The sequence below is a fragment of the Mycteria americana genome, chromosome 13 (genome assembly GCF_035582795.1).
Source record: "Mycteria americana isolate JAX WOST 10 ecotype Jacksonville Zoo and Gardens chromosome 13, USCA_MyAme_1.0, whole genome shotgun sequence".
NCBI classification, from domain to species: domain Eukaryota; kingdom Metazoa; phylum Chordata; class Aves; order Ciconiiformes; family Ciconiidae; genus Mycteria; species Mycteria americana.
In genome coordinates this window covers 12,271,611-12,293,365 of record NC_134377.1, presented here as the reverse complement: position 1 = coordinate 12,293,365, position 21,755 = coordinate 12,271,611, and the positions used below count along the sequence as shown (strand labels likewise).

The window sequence follows — 21,755 nt, the reverse complement described above, 5'->3', positions numbered from 1 at the left end:
TCCTCTTTTACGAGGCAGTCGCTGGTCAAGGCAGCCCAGTCGAGCCTTCCCAGGGTGACTGTGGACGTGATGCTCCAGAGCCACAGCTTGATTTCTTCTCTCTGTGGTGCAGACTTGCCTCTCTCGAGCTACGTGATGAGACGGATGTCTGTGTTCCTCTGAGCTTTCCAAGCGTGAAGCGCACAGCCAGCTCTGAGCCTGGAGCCGGACCAGCAGGTCTGAGAGGATTCATGATAGAAATAGCCCTGGGGAAGGGACACCACTGAAAACGTGTCTCCTTCTGGGGGACCTGCTTGTCCCCCCTCGTCTGCCCTGGCACTGCCAGCATGGGGTGGCCGGTCGTCTCCTCGCGGGTGTCCCCCGGCAGACTTGCAGCCCGCCGTCCCCTTGCAGCGTAACAGATGCCCGAACGCTGCCGGCAGCCCCGCAGCCCTCCTGGGAGGCAGCAGTTCATCTCGCCACGTCTGCCTGCCTGGGCTCCTCTGCATGCCTCTTCCGCGTGGGGATTACTTGTGCTTTCCCAGCCAAGAGGGACATGCCCAAGGGCAGCCAGAAAAAGAAGCTGATGACCTGCTGGTGCCAAGGTGCAGCGGTGATGGGCTGCAGAGAGTAGGGAGAGCTACATCTGATCTCCTTTCTGTGCAGATTGATGTGGCTGTCCCAGCGTGTGGCAGGGGAGAGGGGAGGCAGTATCTGTTTTTTACCGGGCAGTAGAGACAGGCTGGGTGTGTGGAAAAACAAGCTTCTGTGCCAAGCACCTGTGATGGTGAAGGGGAGATACCCTGGAGGAGGTGAGAATAACACCTTGTTCAAACTGGAGGAGAAAGGGACCCACCTGTGTTTGCAGGTCCTGTCCTCTCCAGGGCTGCTTACCTGGTTGAGCAGATGTTCAGCAGATGTTTTGCTTTTTTCCTATGATTAATCTGAGATGAAATTGAGTGGATGCAGAGTTGTGGCCTCAGCCATATGGCCACAGTAGGAAGGTGGGCTGGTTTGCGTGTAGCCATGGCCAGGATGCTGCCTTCAACTAGCACCCAGCCGTCACGTGTCCCCCTGCCTGTGTTTGGCCACAGATTTTAGATCGCTCACAGCCGATTCAGTGGACGTTTGTGGATGAACTGCTTGAAAACTTGGGCGACGTTTCTGTGGTTGGACAGGAGCTGCGCTCATTAGGCGCCCAGTTGCGGATGATGGTTGGGCCATGGCAAGGGTTTGATTAGCACAGTCTTGGACGTGTTCACACCAGCTTAGCCAACGCCTAGAAAAGCGTTGAAGGGCTTAATCCGGGGCACCCTGTGAGCCTGCTTACGCAGACAGAGCTGGTGGCAGCTCCTGGAGCACGGCCTGAGCTGTTAATCACAACGGGTGGGATCGAGCGCGGTCTCTGTGGCACCTCTCCCTGCCAGAGGTGGGACCCTGTATTGCGGCAGGTTCCCTGAGGGTACATCGCCCTGCGGATGGGAAGGGAGAGGCAGCGAGGGCAGTGACCCCCTGAAGGTGGCCGGGGATGGATCCAGCTCTCCTGACTCCCCGTGAAGGGCCCCGGCACGTCCCCGCTGAGGGGGCGGGGGTCAGAGCAGCTCCACGATGGGTGCTCGCATCTGGTGCTGGAGACAGCCGCGGTCACCGGGCTCTCCAAAGGGCAACCTGGACAAAACACTGGTCCTGCGAGAGCCCAGTGCCCCTCCTGAGGGAGGGACAAGAGCATCACTCTGTGCACGGGTGCTGGGGGACCGTGCCGACACGCCCCGGGGACCAACCCACCCCGGCGTTGCTGGAAACCACAGGGGCCAACACTTGCCCTGCCTGCAGTTGCCTGCACTTGGCTCCCTGGGAGAGCTCAGGCAGGCTTTTGCCGCGTAGACATAACAATTTGCAGCACACAGACTGTCTCTTCCCGCTCCCCAAGCCCCCCTTTCCCCTTGCCTCCCCCGTGTCATATGTTCCAAAGCGCACTGCGTTTTTCAATCAGTGAATAACAACCACGTACTCCGCCGTGCTGTGTTTATATGGATTACGTCGCAAATTGCTTGTTCTGAGCCAGCTCGCTCGAGCGCTGCCTGCCCTCCCACGGGCTGAGCCGGGATGCACCGTGACTCGAGCGGTGCTGCCGGGAGCCAGCACCCTCCAGTACGGCCGGGGAGCAGGGCTGGGGGGGACGGGCGGGCTGGGGGGCGCGGGGACAGGCACCTGGGCTGGCACCGCTCGGGGAGACGGGAACCTGCACCGCGGCGGCAGCGCTTCTCATGGGTTGAAGTTTCTAAATGTCAGACCGTACCATTTATGCCTTCATTTTTCTTATTTATTTCAGCCATTATACAACCAGCCTTCAGACACCAGGCAATACCATGAAAACATTAAAATGTAAGTACGTGGCAATAAAGGCTATTTTAAATGTCAGGTTGGGCATTAGGCTGGAGCGGGAGGGATGCTAGCTCGCTCCCAGACCCCGATTAAAGCTGCCGAGGAATCGCGAGCATCCTTTTAGAGCTGGTGTTTCGCTGCTCCGGATGCCTGAAGCACAAACCAGCTCTAGGAGCAGCTCCAGGAGCCCAGCAGTTGGGAGCCGTAGCTTCAGACGGATGCTGAAGGTGCTGTTTGATTTTCTCAGGGTGGAGGGGGGAGCAGGGGGGGGTGTTTATGTGGGTCCTGGCCGGTCTCTTGGCATTTTCCCAGCGAGCACTCTCCTTGGGTGCTTTCTTCTGTGTTTCACACATACTGGAGTATGAAATCAGCTGCCAGGGCGTGTGTGTGTGTGTTTGCATGCGGGAAAGGTGAGGTAAAATGAAAAGTTGCAATTACAATTAGATTTTCATGAAGCACCTCTCAAATGTCTAATAACAACTGGTTATTTCAGAGATACTTACCGAGACTTAGCAGTCATCTAATTTGACTTACCACCTCAATACACGATTTAATCATCAACCTGCGTTTAATAACCACAGTGGCTTCCTGAACACAGAAGAAATATAACAGATAATGGGCATAGCGATAATTGTGATTATTGTTGGAAATTTAAACAGTCAAACCAGATCTGAAACTTTTATCTGCCTTGAATGAACCGATGATTGCTCTGAGCTGCCTGCAGTGTGTCTATTTTGGTACGGGCTCGGTCAGCTGGTGAGAATCATCTTTAATAATCTATTAGCAAAAGTTAATAATCTTTTGCTTTTCAGCGGTATGTTAATTGATGCCAGGGGGATTATAGGGAAAGAGTTAACGTACCTCTGCTGTTCTGCTCTGCTGCAGGGGAGCGTGGTAGGCGCTGGGGGTGTTTAGGTGCTGTCTGTCCCCGCGGGCTGTGGGGAGGAGGCAGGTTTGGTGACATGACCCCGCTGCTTGCTGCCCAGCCCCGCTCGGTTCCTGCTCCACCCAAGGCTTCCTGTGTCATCCAGGCGATGCGCTCGCTGTAAAACATCCAAACCCCAGAGTCACCCCGAGCCCTTCGGTTCCCACAGGGCTCGGCGGGTCCCCGAGCAGCCTCGCTGCCAGCGCTGGACACTGGCACCCTAAATGCGAGGGTCGTGTTCGGGTACTCGGTGGTGGTGGGGTGCTGGGAATAAACCCAAGGTGCTGCTGTGCCGTGCGTCTCTGAGATAGGGGAGCACCATCTCCTGTGGTGGGTGGGGAGGATGGAGAAGGCTTCTGTGGGGAGGGAAAGCAGACGGAGAAGTCAGCAGGAAACGATTACTTTTCCTGGAGCTGAGAAATCCCAACAGCTTGTTGCTTCCAGACGTTTCCTTTGTGCTTTGTGTTGGTGATGCATTTACCCCTGGTTGTTTGAGCTTGGCAGATATTGTCACAAGTCTTGGGCAAGGATCCCCCAGGATTTTGACACTCGTGTGCTTTGGCCCGGGGTCTCCCATCATTTCAGCACTCTGGCCGTTGTCTTCGGTGGGCACGCTGCCTGTGAAGGCAGCGCTGAGGGGCACGGGGGATGCAGACGTGTGCCCTCCGCACTGGCTTCCCACAGCCCGCACCGCTCAGGTATGCTTTTCTAGCTCCAAAGGTGTAAAAAGAGCAAACAAAACCAGAGCCACCCCCTCCAGTTCACTGATTCAACGTAGGGCTAATGAAGTAGGTGGTGATTTTACTTGTTGGGAGAGGTGGTGATGCCTGGCAGAGGGTCTGTGCTCCCTGCGGGCTTGCAGCCCCCGGCTTTGGGAAGTCTGCTTTGCTGTCAGTTCAGGGGGTTGATGGCTGCTAAACCACTTTGTACAGCATCAAGTGCTGGCCCACGGATGTGCTCTCCGCGTTGCTGGTTGTAGCTCACCCCTGGCACTGAGGGCATGTGGCAGTCAGCATCTCTCGAGGTCCCCCGACCCCCCTCTTCTCTTGAAGGGCTCCACGGCCATCACAAGCTGGGCGCTGAAGGTGGCAATTTCAAGCTGACTGCTAGTTTTGTCCTTGGAAGAATGAGTTAAAAGTGGATCCAGATACTTCACCCACTCTCCATTCCCCTGCCAATATTTGTGGGTTTGTGATCACATTTTCCTGTGATTTAAACGATTTCCTGTCCTTGGTTGCTGCCTGAAAGACGGGTGCAAACAAGAGGGAACTGACTGCGCAGGTCAGGAGTGAAACCGGTAATGAGACGTGAAGCCCCATCAAACCAGCTTTCCCGTGCCGTCAGAGCAGGCGCTCCTCTCCATCCCTTCCTTTGTAGGCATCCGTAGAGTTATCCCAGCCCTCTCGTGCGGCTGTAGCGGTGGCGAGGATAGACCAAGGAGAGGTTGGAGCAGGCAGGCTTGGGGTTAATGTTCACTGTGATTAATGCTGCAAAAATATGGGAAGGAAACCACACGTTTTAATGAAAAGCCTCCGTCTCCTCCTTCCAGGAACCTCGCAATTAGCTGCCTTCAGCTGGTTATTGATGCCAGCCGAGCGCATTCACAGATCTAGGTCAGCGAAAGGCCCTCGAGCGATCTGGGCTCCAGATGTTTGCTGCTTTTGACTGTGGGCCTGTCTCGGAGGTCTTGGGGTCTGAATTGCAATTTGCTACTTGTTGATGGATGTGCAGAGAAATCACTGTGCCTGTTCTCCCATCTCTTGTGTCCCTGTTGCACATTAAAGCACATTTGGGTGCTTGGGAGGCAGATACAAAATCAAGATTTCAGTGATTCTTCTAAGCAAATGATTCAGGGTTCTTTGACCAAGAAGAAAAGGTATTAAACTTCTTCGTTTTGACCAAATCATACTTGGATGTTCAAATCCTACCTACAACTTCTCTGTGGGTTGCATTTGAAGATTTTTTTTGTTCTTTCCTTGCTCTTAATATGTTTGTGCCTTTCTGTTCTGGCAGAGCAGCTTCTGCTCCGTAGCCCGGAGGTGGCTGTTTCGGTAGGAGATGGAGTAAATCCTCAGGGTGCTGGGAGACATCAGCCAGATGCATTAGAGCACCAGAAGGACAACTGCCAGGACACCACAGGTTATATTTTGCCAAGGTGTAATTGGACGCAGGTTCTTCTGAACAGCTTCACCCTACGCAGATTTAGCCATGATGAAAAAACCTTTTGGCAGGTTGCTGGAAAATCATCTAGGCTGTGATTCTGTCCACAGAACTTCATTGCGTGCTGGCTCTGTTGTGCTAAACAGAAACTGCTCCCACAGGAAGCTGGTTTGGAGCCTCGTACCTGGGCACAGGAGGATGGCCGGGCTGTTACTATTCACAAATACCTTTCTTCTTTTTTTTTAAACATTTCCTAGGGTGGATTTTTTTTCCTCGGTTGAATGTTCGGAAGTGTCAGTGGGAAGGCATTTGAATATCACAAAGCCAGGATTCCTCGATTTCTCTACAGCGATACCCTCCGCCTTGCAACACTAGTTTAATTCTTCCTGCTTATTTGCTTTGCTTTTCAGCTGGGATGAGTCACTTTATGCTAATAGAGCTGACTGGGGAATTACGGGGAGAATTTCTACTCTTACTAAAATGTTACCGGTCTCTTATTTTCATGGAGTTTTATGGCCTGTCTCCTATTCAGTACAGTTAAAATTAATTTCATGCCCCAGTTCATTCCAGTGTTTGCAGCTTCGAAAGCTTTTAAGTCCTATTTAGCTGCCTCGCTGTGCTCTGTTACCCGTCTGCTTGGGTCCCTTTGGTTCACCTGCAAGTGCAGGCTTCGAGCAAACATGGTTAATTTTGTATGCTACATCTGCCGCGTGATCTAAGGCACTTTTGAGTGGTTTGTGCCAAAGACTTGACCTACCTTTGATGGGACCGCGTCCTTTCTGTTTGAAATACCTGCTTTGTTGGAGGGAAGGGCTCTGCCACTCTCATCGAGAAAGAAGAGAGCAAGACGGCGTTCAGTGCCATCATTTCCATAGGGGTGGGGTGAGCTCTGGCCCCATAGCTAGCTTGGCCCGTGCTGTTGTTGAAGGTGTGAAGTTTTTGGCTTTGCAGTGGACCGACAGGTTCCTCCAAGATGCATTGCAGCCCTGAACACAACTGGAGGCCACTTGAATGATTCTGCATCAGTGGAGGAGGTTGCAAAGACCCTTTTTTTTTAGATTTTGCTGAAATACAGTAACAAATGCAGAGGACGCTTACTTGTGCACCAGTTAAGCACCAGTGCATCTGGTCCAGGTCTCTTATCTTGGTGTTTTGCCAGCTGGATGTATAAGGACGAGAGCTGCTCTTCCTACCCTGCCGTGGGAGTGATTTTGCGTATTTTCCAGACTCCTGGCACCAAAGATATTAACCTTCTTTCCTCGACGTGTTTGAAAAATGACAAGATGTTGTTCACATGAGCAGGATCAATTACCTGCTGTCTACCTGGAGAGATATTCTCTAAAGGGGCCTTCATCTCTACGGCAGGAGATTCCTGCTCGGTCAGCTATGAAAAACAGCCCGGTAGGACCCTCCTCCCCCCTTTCCCAAAGCAGTCATCTTGAAATCATAGTCTGTGGGATTTGTGTTTGAAAGCAAAATGTGAGGCTCTGAGCCTTGAAAAAGCACACAAAACGAAAACTGAAAAAAGCCCAGGGTAAGTACGTGCAAGGTGCTGTTCACAGGGTTTGCTTTAAACCTTCCCTTCAAGAGCTTCTCCTTGCTTTTATGCTGAAATTCAGAAATGTCAGGGTGAAACCAGGCTGCATCCCCTTGAGATGCTTGGAGAGATGTCGGAGAACCAGCGTCTGAGTGTACCGTTAAAACAGATCAAGGGCTTGGTGTGATTCTGGTTTTCTTGTGTGCCCGGATCCGGTGGCAGCAAAGCTCTGTGTACTGTTAATGTTTGCACATCTGGGTTGCTGTCTGCAGCTGATAGCTTTTCTTGGGGGGGGGACACGACAGGGGACTTTGCCTCTGCAGAATCAAAATCTGAAGTCAGGATTTTCGGAGAGGTTTAGGGGCTTCTGAATATCTTTTTCTTTTCGAAATGCCCCCACCCCCCCTTCTCCCGAAAGAGCAGAACAGCTTTCTTCTGAAAATCTAACAACTACGGCTTTGCAAATCACTTGTCACTTTGGAAAATTTAAGTCATCTTTTCATTACTGGCTGTTTAGGGGTTTTAGTAGCACTGGATTGCCTCTAAATTCATAGTCGAAGCCTGACAAGTAACACAAATGCTCTTCCAAACCCTGTCATTACTAATGCATTCTCTTTCAGGTCTTTTTATTAGTGCTCGTAGACATTTTCCTCATTAGAAATTCACCTAGCAGCTCCCCGCTCATCCCATTCAAGGTTTCTCATCTCTTTTATTCTCTATTGGCATGCACTAGGGCAGAAGTATTACCTTGTGACGAATTGCTAAATGATGGAGACACACACTGCAACCTTCTGCTTCTTTCTCTTGCCAGTGAAAAGCCAAGTGCTGGTTTTGGATGGACTATCTTGCAACACTTGGGCTGGCAATGTCAGCTTGGGCTTCAAGGGAAGGCAGAGGCATAGGGCAGGTGCCCGACCGATGGCCAGAAGTGCTTCCGTGCTTGCACTTGTCTCATTTTGGTCCTAAGCTCGTAGGTGCTAAAGGGGATGGGCACGAATTTCCCATCTGATGTTAAGAGCCGTGGTTGTGGAGGTAACTGCTGCCCAAGGGAGTCACTTGAGCGTCTCAGTGGGAACATCTTCACAAGGAGGTGGCACTGCGGGGACCTGGACTGGCTGTGCTGGGAGCATCTCACTGGCCTCAGTGTGTGAACCATCAGGTGAATTAACAGCACAAACTTTTTCATGAATTATAGAGATGACTTTGGACCTCCAAAGCTGAATGCATTTTGGACCTGCAGAAGACATGATTTGAGAAGCTTGGAGATCTCGGGATGGCTTTTTTCTCGAGTGTTGTTTCTGGGCACAAACATAGCCTGCCCGACTGTGCATCCAGAGTTACGAACCTCTGCCACGCCGTTCTCAGAGGCACTAATGGTGCTGGGGGTTTAGTCCAGCCCAGTGCTCCACAGATCTGGGGTAAATTAACTGAAGATCTGCTTTGCTTTTCTTCCCCAGAAAGCATTTCTGAATATTGCAAGGAAACTGCTCAGAACAGTTGGCTTTCCAGGAACGTGCCCTGCCTTGGGGTTAATAGGTTACAGCGTGTTACCAGCTGGAGCCGTGTGCCCCGGCCGATTCGGAGCAAGGAGATGAATGAGTGCGATGACCTGTGAACAGGATGCCCTGCTCCCTGCCCTCTCTGCAGGGCGTCTCGCAGCTAGAGGGGCAGGGAATCAGCGGCTACCCTGAGCCGCGGCTTGGGATCCTGGCATCAGCGACGCATAGGAGCGGGCGTACCTGGGGGGAAACAACCCTTTCTGTACGCTCTCTGTTGCCTCTTGGCTGGTTTCACCTTGGAGCGTTCTTGCTGAGCTCCTCGGGTCCCGTGGTTTGCAGATCTCCAGTCTCGCTGGCAGCGCTTTGTTTGGCTGGAGTTGGCTCCTCCGTTCCTGACCCTCGCCTGCGTGGTCAATCTCGCTGTACAATGGCTTTGCCAGCGGCTCGCTGCCTCCTCCCCATCGCTCTTTGCAGGCTTGATCCCTACTTTGTTTGCACTGGCTGTTTGATAAAAGATGTTCCTGTGTAATTAAATACCCCTGATTAGTTTTGATCAAATAGCAAACTTCCTTTCATCTCGTCTTGCACCGGCTGAAGGTCTCTGCGGGCAGGCTCGGCCAGGTGTGCTGCAGTGCATCGGCTCTTTGTATCCTTGGGAGCCTCGTCCCGGGGCTTTGGCAGCGTCCACACGCGCGTACACACCGGCATTGACGCGCACGCGTGCGCACACATCCTTTTAAGATCGCAGCCGCCGGAAGGGTCGTAGCCAAGTCATTCATGTGGACCTGAGCCAAGTAACTCCAAAGTCAGAGTTATGGGTTTTCTCCTTGACTGGCTCCATTGTGAAAGCCAAAAAACAACCACCTTGCGCCAAGCCAGTTAAGGTGGAAGCGGCTGCTCCCCCAGGGCTCCCTTTGCTTTGCTCGGAGTGGGAGATGTATTTCACTCGGGTACTTGGTGGTTTGGAGGTTGGCTCCGAGAACCACGCTCAGGCGTGGGGCTCACCAGTTAGGTCAGCGGGGCTGTGGGATGAGGATGAGTTATGCAAGGATGAAAAGCTCTTGCAGAATCACATCCAAAATTATACATAGTATTTGAATCCTGCTTCCTGTGCTGGTGGCAGGTGACAATCAAACATCAAGTTCTGAGTTTGGTTTACCTTGTTTGATCTCTGTTTCCTCCTCCTGCCTGCTGGTGCTTGTGGGGAAGTGCTGTGCACTGGTGGGGCTGCCCCAGGCTCCCCCCCCGCCGGGTCGTGCCCCATTTCGGGCTGGTGCCTGGTACTGGGGCTCTTGCCGCACTCATCCAGTTGATACCTGGTCCCTAAAGCGGGGGACCTGCTGCTCCTGAGAGCTTCTGCCACCCCAGGCTACGAACAAATGGGGAAAAACCCTGAATCACCCACAGCCTCAGCGGCAGGCTCAGCTTACCTTCGCCCCGCGGGGATGATGGAAGGAGATCATCACAGGGTTAGTTCACCGGCGACAAGGACAGAAATCCTCGAGGTGTTTGCAGAGCAGTTGAGAGGGGCAGAAGCTCTGGGCTCCCGGTGTGAGGCTGCATCTCCCCGAGCATGGCCAAGAGCCCCCGTTTTAGGGACTGTCTGGAGGTGACTCCGTGCCTGGGGTCTGCAGGAGCTCACAAGGTCAGTGTCTCTCTGGAGACGGCTGTGGTGGGTGCATGACCCGCGCTGGCTGGTCCCCCCCTCCCTACAGAGGAGCAGAGAAGGTGCAGGAAAAGCTCCTCTGGTCACCAAAGGGCCGGAATAGCTTTTGGCATGGAGAAGGTACCTGGATGTGGTGTCCTCACCTCGGAGAAGAGCTACCTTCAGAGGGAAGCGTTAGACTGGGGCTGCACTGAAGTAGGCGAGTGGGAAACGCATATTGACAGTGTCATCGCAGCCGGTGCTGGGGGATGCCACGTGAAGCTGAGCGCCCACCAGAGAGAAGGTCTTTCCCCATAGGTACCCCAGGGAGCTGCGGAGCCCACGGCCGCGAGGAGGGCAGAAATGCGGATGGGCTCCGGCGGCGATCAGATGAATTGTTGAGCGCAAGGATGGGGACGTGCCATCTGGCAGCCCCCGAACACCAGCTCGCCAGAAGCTGGGCGGGCTCCCTGTCTCGCTGGGCCCATCCCAGGCAGCCCCTGCCCCGCCTTAGCAGCTGCGTGGGGCAGCGCCGAGGGAACTCGCGCGTCCTCCCCACCCGGCGTGGTGCGTGATGTGCCAGCCCAGCAATACTTAAAACTGTCCACAAGAGTCACTGTTGCTTTATCTAAGGAGCCTCCTTCCTTCTGCCTGTCAACCGCCCGATTTCTTCACCCCGTGGAGGCCGTGCGGCTCAGGTCTCCATCCGTGACGCTTTTCTTGTGCCCCAGCAAACGGCGGGCGAGGAGCCGCAAGGATTCAGGCTGCTGAGGAGGACGGTGAAGGAGGGCTGGCGCGTTGCAGGAGCGACCTTTCCCATGGCTGCTCCACGCTGGTTATTTCTGTGCAAGACTCCCGGCAGACAGCCCTTACCTTCCCCGCCTGTGCCGCAGCAGTTGCGCTTGGCTCCGTGATTTGCCCGGGGAGCACAGCGTGTGCTTCGGAGACGCGTGGCCCGAATTAACCTCTCTGCAAATGGTTTCTAAGTAACAGCAGTACGTGAAGCAAGATAAACTGTGAAGCCTATTTATATTTACTGAGATTGTATTAACCTTTGGAAGGTTGACCTTATGCCAGGAAAAAAAAAAAAAGATAAAGTGGCAAACACATTTAGAGCATGAGGGGGTTTTGTTGTTGTTTTTAATCCTTTCGCTCTTTGATTACTTCAGCCTTGGCGGTGGTAAACATACACCGGCTTTCAAGGCATTCCTGATTTTCACAGCTGCGGAGCCATTAAATCTTTGCCTGTATTAGCACTTTCAAGGTCAGCCGTGATGCAAAACTCAAGGCAACGCATCAGCTGTGTGAGAGCTGCTAATTTTCTTCATTTACTCTCCTGTCTCCTGCTGACTCGTGCGGCAGATCCCGCAGCAGCGTGCCAAAGCCCCACGTTGCTCCTGGATGTCGCCCGGGCTGGCGTGGGGAGGGCAGGGGTTGATTTGGCTGTGCCGGCCCCAAGGGACAATCCGTGACCCCTAGCTGGGGGCTGTCGCACACGTGATCATCATTACCAGCACCCCGGCGCTTTCCCAGTGTTAGACTTTCCGTCGGAATTGGAATAAACAAACAAACAACAGGAACGTGTCGTTTGGGCACGGTCTTCTGTCGGAGCTTGTTCTCACAGGGCTGAAGCCGTGGAAGGAAGTCTGTCCGACGGGGTCTCTGCAGGAGGATTTGCCGCCCGCTGCGGCACCACGCGGCGCCGGAGCCGGTGACAAAAGCTCACCGTGTGCGATGCGAAGGGATGCGGGAGCGTGCGAGGAGCCGGGGCTCGGTCGGGAGGAGAGCCCGCGGGCGGGCAGAGGAGCACGCAGCGTGCAGCGCTGCCAAACGGGTGCTGGGTGCTGCTGGACCGACCTTGCCTGCGGGTCCGGCGATGCATGCTCTGGCGCATTTGGCACAGCACAGCCCCGCTCCTCGTTTGTCCTGCCTCCCTCCCTGCGCAAGCGGGCGGACGTCGCTGCCGCTCGATGCCTCGGTTTCCCTAATTTTTAAAGGCACGTGAATGCTGTTTGCACAGAGGTGAGCGGTGAGGTTTAGCTCAGCCGGTCGCCTGCAGCCCCCTTTGAGGCTCCTTGGTGGGCGCACCACAAACAGAAACAAAAGACAGTGGCGTTGTGCGATCCAGCAGGGAGAAGCCCTTGGCAGCAACGTTTATTAATGTATCTAATGAGGTGGCCTCTGGTCTTTGCAGTGCAGCCCAGAACAACAGCGGGTCCTTTGTAAACATGCCGTCAAAAAAGAGCAAAGACAGAAAGTGCCCTGTGCATGGATTTATTAGATCCCCCCCCTCGCAGTGATCAATGCCGCTTTGATTTCTGAAACAGAATCAAAGGATGTGGCTTGATATTCAAGCCCTCGCTCAGAAAACCTTTGTGGATCCAAGTGTCTGCTCTGCAGGAGCCTTCAGCCCCATTGCTTGGCTGTGCCTTCTGCCCATGCTGGTGCTGCCTGGAATTGGGAGTGCATGGGGATTTGGGGCTGTGCGGGTCGAGCTGGGGATACTGGAGTCTGTTCCCAGCTGGTAGCTGGTGTTTTCCGTTCGTAGGAGGAGTTACGAGTGCCGCTTGCTAGCACTGCCTTGGAAATCAAGGTCTGGTTGTGCACCAAAGTGTTCAAGGCAAAGTCAAAGGGGATGAAGATGTAGTGCAGCTCAGGCAGCGGTCAGGGGGTCCGCGTGTATCCCATACCTCTGGTAACTAATTAAGAGGGGAAAAGAGAAGTTACAAAATCCAAATAGTACTATTAGGACCGAGAATCAACCCTGATTTGTTTCCTCCTTGGTAAGCTAAAAAGAGGCCACAAAGCTGAGTGTGGCTGTGCTGTGCTGGAGAAGAAATCATCCTTGTCCCAAATCCTGCTGCCTTTCCTCTAGCAGCCGTACTTGGTCTTGGAGGTAATGGTGATTGAAGGCCTCACGCCCAAGGAATTGCTGCCCTAAATAAACCTGCTAATTATTGGGTGCCAGCATTACGGCGGTGGCCCCAGGCCCTGCTCCGGGTCCCCACGTGCAGGCGGTCTGGGATGCCCTGGCACGCTGCCGGAGCGGAGCTGCAGCCTTGGCGGTGGGCTGGAGGGACCTGGGGTCCCCGGGGCAGCACTTGCTGCGGGATCGCTGTCGTTCCCTGTATGTGCCAGTGCATGGTTTAGCGGCGTAGCAAGAAGAGAGTTTTAAAAGTGAAAAATGTTGATACTTTCTGCGATGTTCTCCGTCCCCAAATATAGGCGGGACTGCCCCCAGTCCTCTCTCTGAGTGAGCTGGACCCTCTGCCCCTTCCCAAACAGTCTCTTCTGCTGCTGGTTAGGTTTCGGGATTTAGGGGGGAGGAGGGTGTTTTCTCCCCTCCCCACTAGCCAGGCAGGGAGGGGAATGAGGAAGCAGCAAGGGTGTCTTTTCATTCTGCTAAATCCTGCAGAACGTGCCTACATGAGACTATTAAGCTCCTGATCAGTAATTACACACTGCAGCTCTGCCTTTAATCGGGATAAAAGACTTAAGGAAACTCCTTTGCCCCTGGTCTCTACCTTCTACCTAGAGATTTTATTGCTGTGAATGTTAGTAACAGGACCAACTGCAGGAGCTCAGCTCTTGGGTTCACGCAGGCTCTGGGAGCTCATGCAGCCTTTCCAGCTCCTTACTGCCTTGGCGCTGCTTCTCGTTGAGCAATTATTTCACGCTGTCTTTAGAAAGTAGAAAGAAGAAGAAACCAGGGGGATGTCTGGGCAGACGCCGGGTTGGTTGTGGTTGCAGTGGCTAGTTTCTCTCTTGAGGTCCCAATTCTGCAAGTGGCTGAACTTCCCTGGCTGGTTTGCTTGCAGCTTTGTTAGGCACGGCTCCAGGAAAGCAAGAGGTTAGGAGATATGTGCTGCAAGCCCTGCCGCAATCCTGCCTCCTTATCAGCACCTCGGAGCCCGGGGGTGAATAACCCCTTGGGAGCGTGTGTGTGCTGACAGCTCCCTCGCTGCTGGCCTGGGGACCGGGGCGGCTCGGGTGGCCTCTGCGTGGGGGTGCTGGGGGGAGCCACCCCCTGCTACGCAGAGCTTGGCCTGAGCCCCCCAACTCTTGGGACCCCATTGGGTTTTTGCAGATCAAAATGTAAAAATGATCAAGAAACAGCCTGGCCCGCTGTTAAATGCAGAGCTGAGCGTCTGCACGTGTTCAGTGCTGAGCACACAGTAAAGGTTTGCAGAATTGCGAGTTTATAATTTTAGTTCTTGACCTTAGTCCTGGTTTTACCAACAGAATGTGGGCAAAGGTCCTCATGCTGGAGGTTCGTTGGTCTTTCTCTAAAGCTGGCGCAAGGTCCCCCGATAACCGCGTTTGCGGCTCTGAAGTTGATGCAATTCCGAGTTAAGGTGGAAGCTGGGTTGTGAACTCCTTTGGGAGTGGGGAGAGCCAGGCTTTGGATTTTAGCCGCCTCGTTAATCGGATCTCATTTTTTTTTTTTTTCCTTTACAGAAACCAGGCAATGCGGAAAAAGTTAATTTTGTACTTTAAGAGGAGAAATCATGCTCGCAAACAATGGGTAAGTGATTCCCCTATACCTTATTTTACATGTATAAAGCAGTGTGATTTATTATGTGAGAAAGAAAAGGACGTTTTCCAGCAGAGGAGTACTGGTGCTCAGTACTTTGCCTGTTGCATTGCTGTGGCATCTCTTATGCTTAAAATAACTTGGATGTAAAGGAGAGGTCCCCGATCCTGCAGCAGGCAGCATCTCCCTCCCCAAGTACCCCCTGCAGAGCAAGCATGCGGGGTTGGCTTAATCACAGCGAGCCCTTCCTTGATCTCAGCGAGCCTATTCACAGCGTAAATGTCTATTTTGTGAGTAATTGTACCCTAAGAGAGGTGTGAAACAAGCTGACTCTGCTTCCAATAAATGGTCTGAAGACTGATCAGACTCTTTCCAGCTGACCACAGAGCGATGTTCTAGGAATTTGTGGTTTAAAACAAAAATCAAGCCCTGGCCAGTTAATTTCTAGGCAGCTTTGCCTGTGAGATAGTTCCAGTGTCCTTCAAGGAGATGGCTCTCGGCTAGGTAAGGGGGAAGGTGGGGTTTATTATGGGACTTCAAAGGTGTTCGTTGCAAGGCCCTCGTAAATAGAGGGGAAAGTTCAAGTGGGATTTACAGAATTTAACATTTTCAGCGCTGACAGCTGCCTGCGGTAGTCGCCAGCGGGAGCTAAGAGGCGAAACCAGCACAGAAGGGGAAACGCCAGCAGCACCGAGCAGCCCCCACCGGGAAGGTGGATTTTGCGGCATCTTTCTGTGAAGGGTGATGCAGCTCACGAGCCAGGGCTTTGTGTTCTGCATGGAAGATGTAAATACCGGTTCCTGACTTGGTGTCTCCGTTCTGGGGCAGGCTCAGGTGCTGGCGTTAGCATCTTAAGTTGCCAATGGTGCAGGTTTTCTGGGCGTCTCTGGTGCTGGTTTTGGACAGAAGTGCTCCGGCTGGGAGGAGTTGTTGGAAAAATTCAAAATAATCAGCCCTGGGAAGTGGTTGGAAGGCTCTGCCTTTAAAAGCAGCTTCCAGTAAGGCTGTTGTAGACATCTCTGAGCCAGTGATCAAATTATTTTCTTATTTTTCCCCCCATTTTATAGCAATCTTCCAAAAGCCACAGATCTTGCACTCCAAAGGGATGGTTGTGCCCTCTGTTTGTGTCCGAATACGTGTTTGTTTAGTCTTTTCCGTGGTAGAACTTATTCCAGGTTCCTAGCAAGGGGCACGCCTTCAGCACGGCCCGGCGTGGCAGCCGGTGCTGCTCAGGGCACCTCGCCCGCTGCTGCTGAGCACTTCTGCAGTTGCGGGAAGCGGATCAATATTCCCTTCCTCAAAACAGGAATTGCAGAGCATCGTGTGGTTTTATTGGAACCAGAAGGGAACTGCCCAAGAGCTGCTTTCTGGTGGAAATGGCCGGTTACTGCACTAAATCTAGAGTGAGTCGCTCTGTTGTGAATATCGAGGAGCTGGGGGAAAAGGTTTAATTAGGCTGCAAGAGCACAGTTCCTAAAATACGGCTTGCAGTAAAGTCGCCTGTCATGCAAAATAGGTGAATTTCTGCCAGCCGGTTTATTCAGTGTCCTTGAAAGGGGATTTTTCAGTTTAGGGAAGCATTTTGCCTATTCTATAAAATAGGCAACATACGGTTGCTGAATTTGCAAAGTGAATACATTTGCTGATTCTTGTTTGCAAAATGGGTACGCTTAGCTATTTTTCTGCCTATTTTGTAGCAGACCCTATTTTTAGCAAAGCCCATCTATGTGCCAATGTTTCTTTCTGGCTCTTCTACTTTCTGGGGTATTGTCGCTGGCCAGGGCTGGCTGGAGCAGGGTCAGAGCTCGGTCCCTGCAGGGTCCAGCCCTGAGAGCCCCACCAGAGGATCTGCAGGGCTTCCTCCTGCCTCCACCGAGGTCGGCACAGCGGAAGACGTTTAATTGCCATCAGAGGGGTGATGCTGCAGAGAGAGAAGGGTAAAGGGGGCTGTTCTGGCTGTAAGAGGTTTATCTCCGTCAGCCAGGGAAACAAAACCGTGGGGCTTGCGTAGGAATTGGACTGGTTCCTCCCGTCACCTTTGCTCTTCCCCTCTCCTCCGAAGAGCTGCTCCGTTCCCCGGAGCTGCGAGAACGTGGGCTGCGGGAGGGCTCGGGCTTGGCACAGCCTACAAACTGCCTTCAGCTGCTACGGCGGCGTTACTATTCATCCGTTTTTAGATACGCATGTCAAGTCCGATTTGGCTCGCCATCACTAACTTGTGTGATTGAGAGGCTGATGGGCTGGTGAGCCCAGCCGGGAAGGGGAGCAGAGCAGGCACCGATGCTAAAAGCCGGCACAGATGGTTGCTCAGGAATGGACACGCTGGCTTAAGGCTGCTCAGAGGATGCTCGAAGAAGAAGGAATAGATGCTTCTGCTTCTGAAGTGCCTGACCAGGAGCTTCTCCTGGTGATTGAGCTGTGAAGATCTGGGGAATGCACGGTGCTATGAGGTGCCTGTAATCTTGGCTTTTGAAGGATGGCAAAAGATTGCGGGGAGCGTGTATCCCAGCTGGACCAAAAAGCGCTAGAGAAGGATGCTGCAGACCAGCCCCACTGTGGTGGGTTTGAAGGTTGCATGGCAGGGAGGATCTCTTTGCTCCATGGTGGGAAGGGGCTTTAAGAGAGCCGATGCGAGTCAGAAGTGTTTGGCCGGTCCGTAACAGAGCTGTGCTCCAGAGGGCTGAGTCCTGTGAGCTTTGGTACTGCCCGCCCGCTGCCGGCGTGTGAGTTACTGGGGAAATCAGCCGTGTGACATTGACGTTGCTTCTTCCATCCGCAAATACCAGTTCCTTAAAAGAGGAATTCTGGATAAAGCTTTCATCCAGTTGTCCCAGAGAGTGGAGGAAAAGGAAGAAAAAGAGCTTCCCCGCCGGCTGTGAAACAGCCCAGCGGCCGTGCCAGGCGGCTCTGCCGGGGCGGTGGCGGTGCGGGACCCAGCGCCGGCTCATTCCCACGGGGAATGAAGAACCTTTCAAAGCCTCAAAGCTTCTCACCAGACCGAGCCCTCACGCTGGGCTGTCCCCCGGCCGCGCCGTGGGCTGGCACGCAGCGCGGGGTACCGGTTGCCGCCTGGCGCTGAGGCTTGATAAACTTTGCGGGGTATTTTTAGCCTCTTCCCAAATGTGATGCTCTGAAAGCAGGAGGATGTAGCAGATTCGCTGGCAGGGTGGGAGCTCTCGTTTTCAGGGGGGCTGATAGTATTGCTTCAGGAGGGGTGAAAATGCAGCAGCTGTGATTTCTCCAAGCTGCCGCAGTTTGTTGGCATTACCTATAGCTCCTCGTCCGCAGCGCGAGATTCCCCTTGGTGGCTTTTAGGGCATTTTTATTTTTGTTCTCATTCCTCGCTTTCATCTTACAGCCGTTTCCTTTAGCTCCTGCCAAAACCCAAGCATCTCCTGTGCATCCGTGTGGGGCAGGAAAGCCTCTGGCTCCGGGCATGCAAATGGGAATTAATGTATTTGCTGGGGGGAGTGTTAGTCTGCATCGGCTGCGGGGGTTGAGGTGCTTCGCCCCACAGTATTGTCGAGGTGCCTCCAAAAGTCCTCACAGGACGTGTTGCTGTGCTTGGGTCACTGCCAGCTCTGGGATGGCTGGACCAAACCCACATGCCAGGATCGGCGTGACGCTGGCCGTGGGTTGCTGCGGGTACCTGGCACCAGCGACAGGCCGTGGAGCTGCCGGTCCTTGGGGTCGATGGCACGACTGACCCGCTTGGCTCGGGGTAACCCTGCTGCCTCCTGACCTGGAACTGGGCGTTTCCATCGGTTTGGGTTTGGATTTTTTTACCTCACCCCCCCCTTTTTTTTTTTTTTTTTGGTGGCTGAGAGCGAGCGAGACAAGAGCAGAGCGTATCTGGGAAATCCTACAGCCTTGGACTTCCCTCCGGTCATGGGGTGACGGTGGCAAGAGATGAGTTTATTCCTTTGAAATCTGGATTCCCCCCGTCTCTGCTGCGGTGCTGAGCATGGTGCCGAGCCGCCCGTGCTGGAAAGCGGCGTGGGGGGTGGAAGGCGACCTGGGGTTTGCCATTGATTATTTTGCAGAGCGACATCTGCTTTCGCTTCCTGATTTGGGGCCTAGAAGGCATTTGTTTCACTCAAAATGAAACCTTAAAACCCCCTCTGGTCGCCCAGCTGCTTTCACATGAGGCTGGGTGCCATCGCTCCCATCGTCGCTCCCATCGCCGCTGCAGCCATCGGGGACCATGGCTGGGCATCTTCTTGGTGTGGACCTCATCTGTCCGTGGGCGTTCTCCTCCAGCAAGAATGGCCGGAGGAGGGAGGAGTGATTCGGGGGTGGTGGGGGGAGGCTCGTTTGTGTTGCAAATGATATTTTAATGTTACGGTTACCAGGCTGGTCCCCTAAATACCAGGCAGAAGTGCGGTGCTGGACCTGTGTGGGTGGCTGGGCGGGTGTGCCAGGAGGACGTCACCTGGGGGGACGTGGCGTGGAAACCCGCTGCAGCGCCGCGTTTCGGCAGAGCCTGGGTTTGCCGTCGGCGGGGGTGCGCTCATCCCGCTCCTGGGCCGAAAGGGAGGAGCAGCAGCTGGAAAAATACTTTTGCTTTCCAGGACAGTGGAGGAGCTGGGGGCATCACGGCGCGGCTGGGCCACTGTGCCGTATGGCCTTGGACAGGGGCCGGGTGCCCGGCTCTTGGTTTCGGGGAGCCGGGCCCGTGCACGGAGCTGCCCTGTGGCCCCAGTCCCATCGGTGTTGCCGGCGCGGAGCCGTGAGCGCCGGGGCCGGTGTGTGTGGGTGGGAAGGGGTGCCTGGCTGTGGGCGCCTCAGCGAGCCCCTCCCGGCACAGCGATCTGGTGGCTCCGAAATTACAGCTCTGCTTGCCCTGCCCTCCTGCGTCTCCTCTGAAGGCCATGTTTCAGTCCCTTCTTGCTCGGTGGCCTCAGGCCGGCGACTTGCCCTCTTCCCGTGCATGGCCAGCCGTGTCGGAGCAGGGGCTCCCTCCCCGGCACTGGGGCTTTGGCTGCTGAATCAAGCAGCCGAGGTGCGGGAGGACGCTCGGGCAGAAGGTGCGGTGGGTGGGCACAGCCACACTGGGCGAGAGTCCTGGTTTCGTCGAAGATGTTGGGTCTGGAAGAGAAAAGCCTGAGGGTACCTGGTGGCCTGTTTTGAGAATTTACCCTCGGGTTGGTCCCGGCCCCTGCGGCGTGTCCATGTCCTAATAAACAGTATTTCTTTAAGCAACGTGACTCATGCTCAGCCTGAGCAGCCATCGAGGGACAGGCCTGAAGGAGCTGCCCTTCCCAGGCACGTCTCCTGAGCTCCCTCTCTCCCTCCACCCTTTCAGGAACAGAAGTTTTGCCAGCGCTATGACCAGCTGATGGAGGCCTGGGAAAAAAAAGTGGAGCGCATAGAAAATAACCCCCGGCGTCGTGCCAAAGAGAGCAAAGTGCGGGAATACTATGAGAAGCAATTCCCAGAGATCCGGAAGCAGCGGGAACTGCAAGAGCGCATGCAGAGGTTAGAGGAGAAGCGGTAGGAAGGGGCTGAGCTGGTATCGGACAGCCTTTCTCTTTTCTTTGGGGATGGGTGTGGGATTTGTTGGCGGAAGGAGCGGGCTGGGATGGCTATCGGTCCCTTTTCTCCCCTTCTAGTTGAAGGCAGGAGCCAGCAGACAAGCAGCTTCGCTCCTTTTTCCCCAGGGTGGCTCAGCAGAGCCAAGAGGGAAGGAAAAATGTCAGGGATGTGGTTGCCCATCTCCCTGCTGCTGCTGGTCTCCCGGCTGGCCACGTGGGAGCAAGGGGCAGCTCCCTTGTGCTGGCCGCCTGGCCGGGACGACGCTAATTGCTGCCTTACGAGTGGGCCTAAATGAAGATGTACAAGACTTGCAGATGGATTTGGTCGTGTCGATGATTTAATACATGCGCGTGCTTTGATCGGAGCATGGGCAGGGAGAAGAAAGGTCTGCAGAGGTTATAGGAATGACCGCAGACGATGTGAAAGGAGCAAAGTGTCTCACTGAAAGGGATGTCCCCTGTCTGTCCTATCCCCTGTCCATTTTTTTCCTCCTCGTTGGAGGCGCAATTGAGGTCATGTTGTTTCCTGCCAGGAGGAGACGTGATTTCACGATCTCCACCCTTCTTGCTGAAAACTCCCCGTCCTTCCCATTTCAGCCCCAGGATCTTGCCCAGGGACACCTGATGTGTGCACAACCCAAACCCTTGTGCCCTGTAAACAGCTGGATGGGTCCAAACTTCCTAATCGGTGGCTTTATTTTATCTTAAAGAGAAGGGGAGAAATGGTACTGAGAAATGTTTTAAGCTTTTACGTGCTTAGTAAGAAAAGTTTTAATTCCTTGGGATGCATGGCTGTTATGTTGGGTGATATTGCGGGGGAAAGATGTCGATGGCTGGTTTTGATTTAAAAGTTCCTGCAGCATTTGCAAACCAGATGCGGTGGCACAGCGCTAACGGCTCGGTGCTAATGCTGACGCCTTTATGCCATCGCTGCGGTGCGATGAACAGGAGAGAATAATGTGGGGAGCGTGTGGTTGGGTATGAAATCTCCTTCTGTTGCAGCGACCCAGGAGGTGGCTGTTGGCACAGGTAAGGAAGGTTGTTTGAGGCTCTCGACCTGTGAGCCCTAAACCTGGGGGGCACGGGGGACGGTGCTCTCCAGGCAAGAGTAAGTGCTGTCAGAGCCCACGGGGCTGCAGCGGGCACCGTTCCCGCAGTGTGGGATGGGGTGGCCTGGGTGGGGTGTTGGGATATGGCCATTACGGAGGACAAGAGGGCCAGCAAGTTGCAATGAATGTGGTTTACAAAACGGAGCATCAGTGTCTGAGTGTTTCACTGCCCTTTCCCAGCAGGGTAGGACAGAGGGGCAGTGGCGGGCTCTCCATGTCGGCCGCGCGCAGCGAGCACGAGGTGTCAGAAATCATCGACGGGCTCTCAGAACAAGAGGTGAGACTGGGTTGTCCTTTCTCCTCCTCTTTACCCCTCACTCCGCTCTTCTCCGAGGAAGCCAGGAGAATACCGCCAGGTCCCATGGTAAAATCTGATACCAAATCCCACTAACTTCAGGCCACACTGAGGCTGGGGAGGTTGCCGTGATATCTAATATGCTTTCTGGAC

General features: G+C 54.0%; 1 protein-coding gene across 9 annotated transcripts in view; it reads left to right on the top strand.

Annotated features, from left to right (window-relative positions):
* Window positions 1-21,755, top strand: part of NCOR2 (nuclear receptor corepressor 2) — a 258,591-nt gene that overhangs the window by 148,299 nt on the left and 88,537 nt on the right. For 6 of the 9 annotated variants that reach the window (XM_075515986.1, XM_075515990.1, XM_075515983.1 and 3 more), the window contains 4 exons: window positions 2,312-2,364; window positions 14,589-14,655; window positions 19,970-20,157; window positions 21,488-21,584. In XM_075515986.1, coding sequence (XP_075372101.1) covers window positions 2,312-2,364; window positions 14,589-14,655; window positions 19,970-20,157; window positions 21,488-21,584 — 405 coding nt within the window. The remainder of the gene's footprint in view (window positions 1-2,311; window positions 2,365-14,588; window positions 14,656-19,969; window positions 20,158-21,487; window positions 21,585-21,755) is intronic. The other 3 variants (XM_075515988.1, XM_075515987.1, XM_075515985.1) reach the window with 3 other exon arrangements.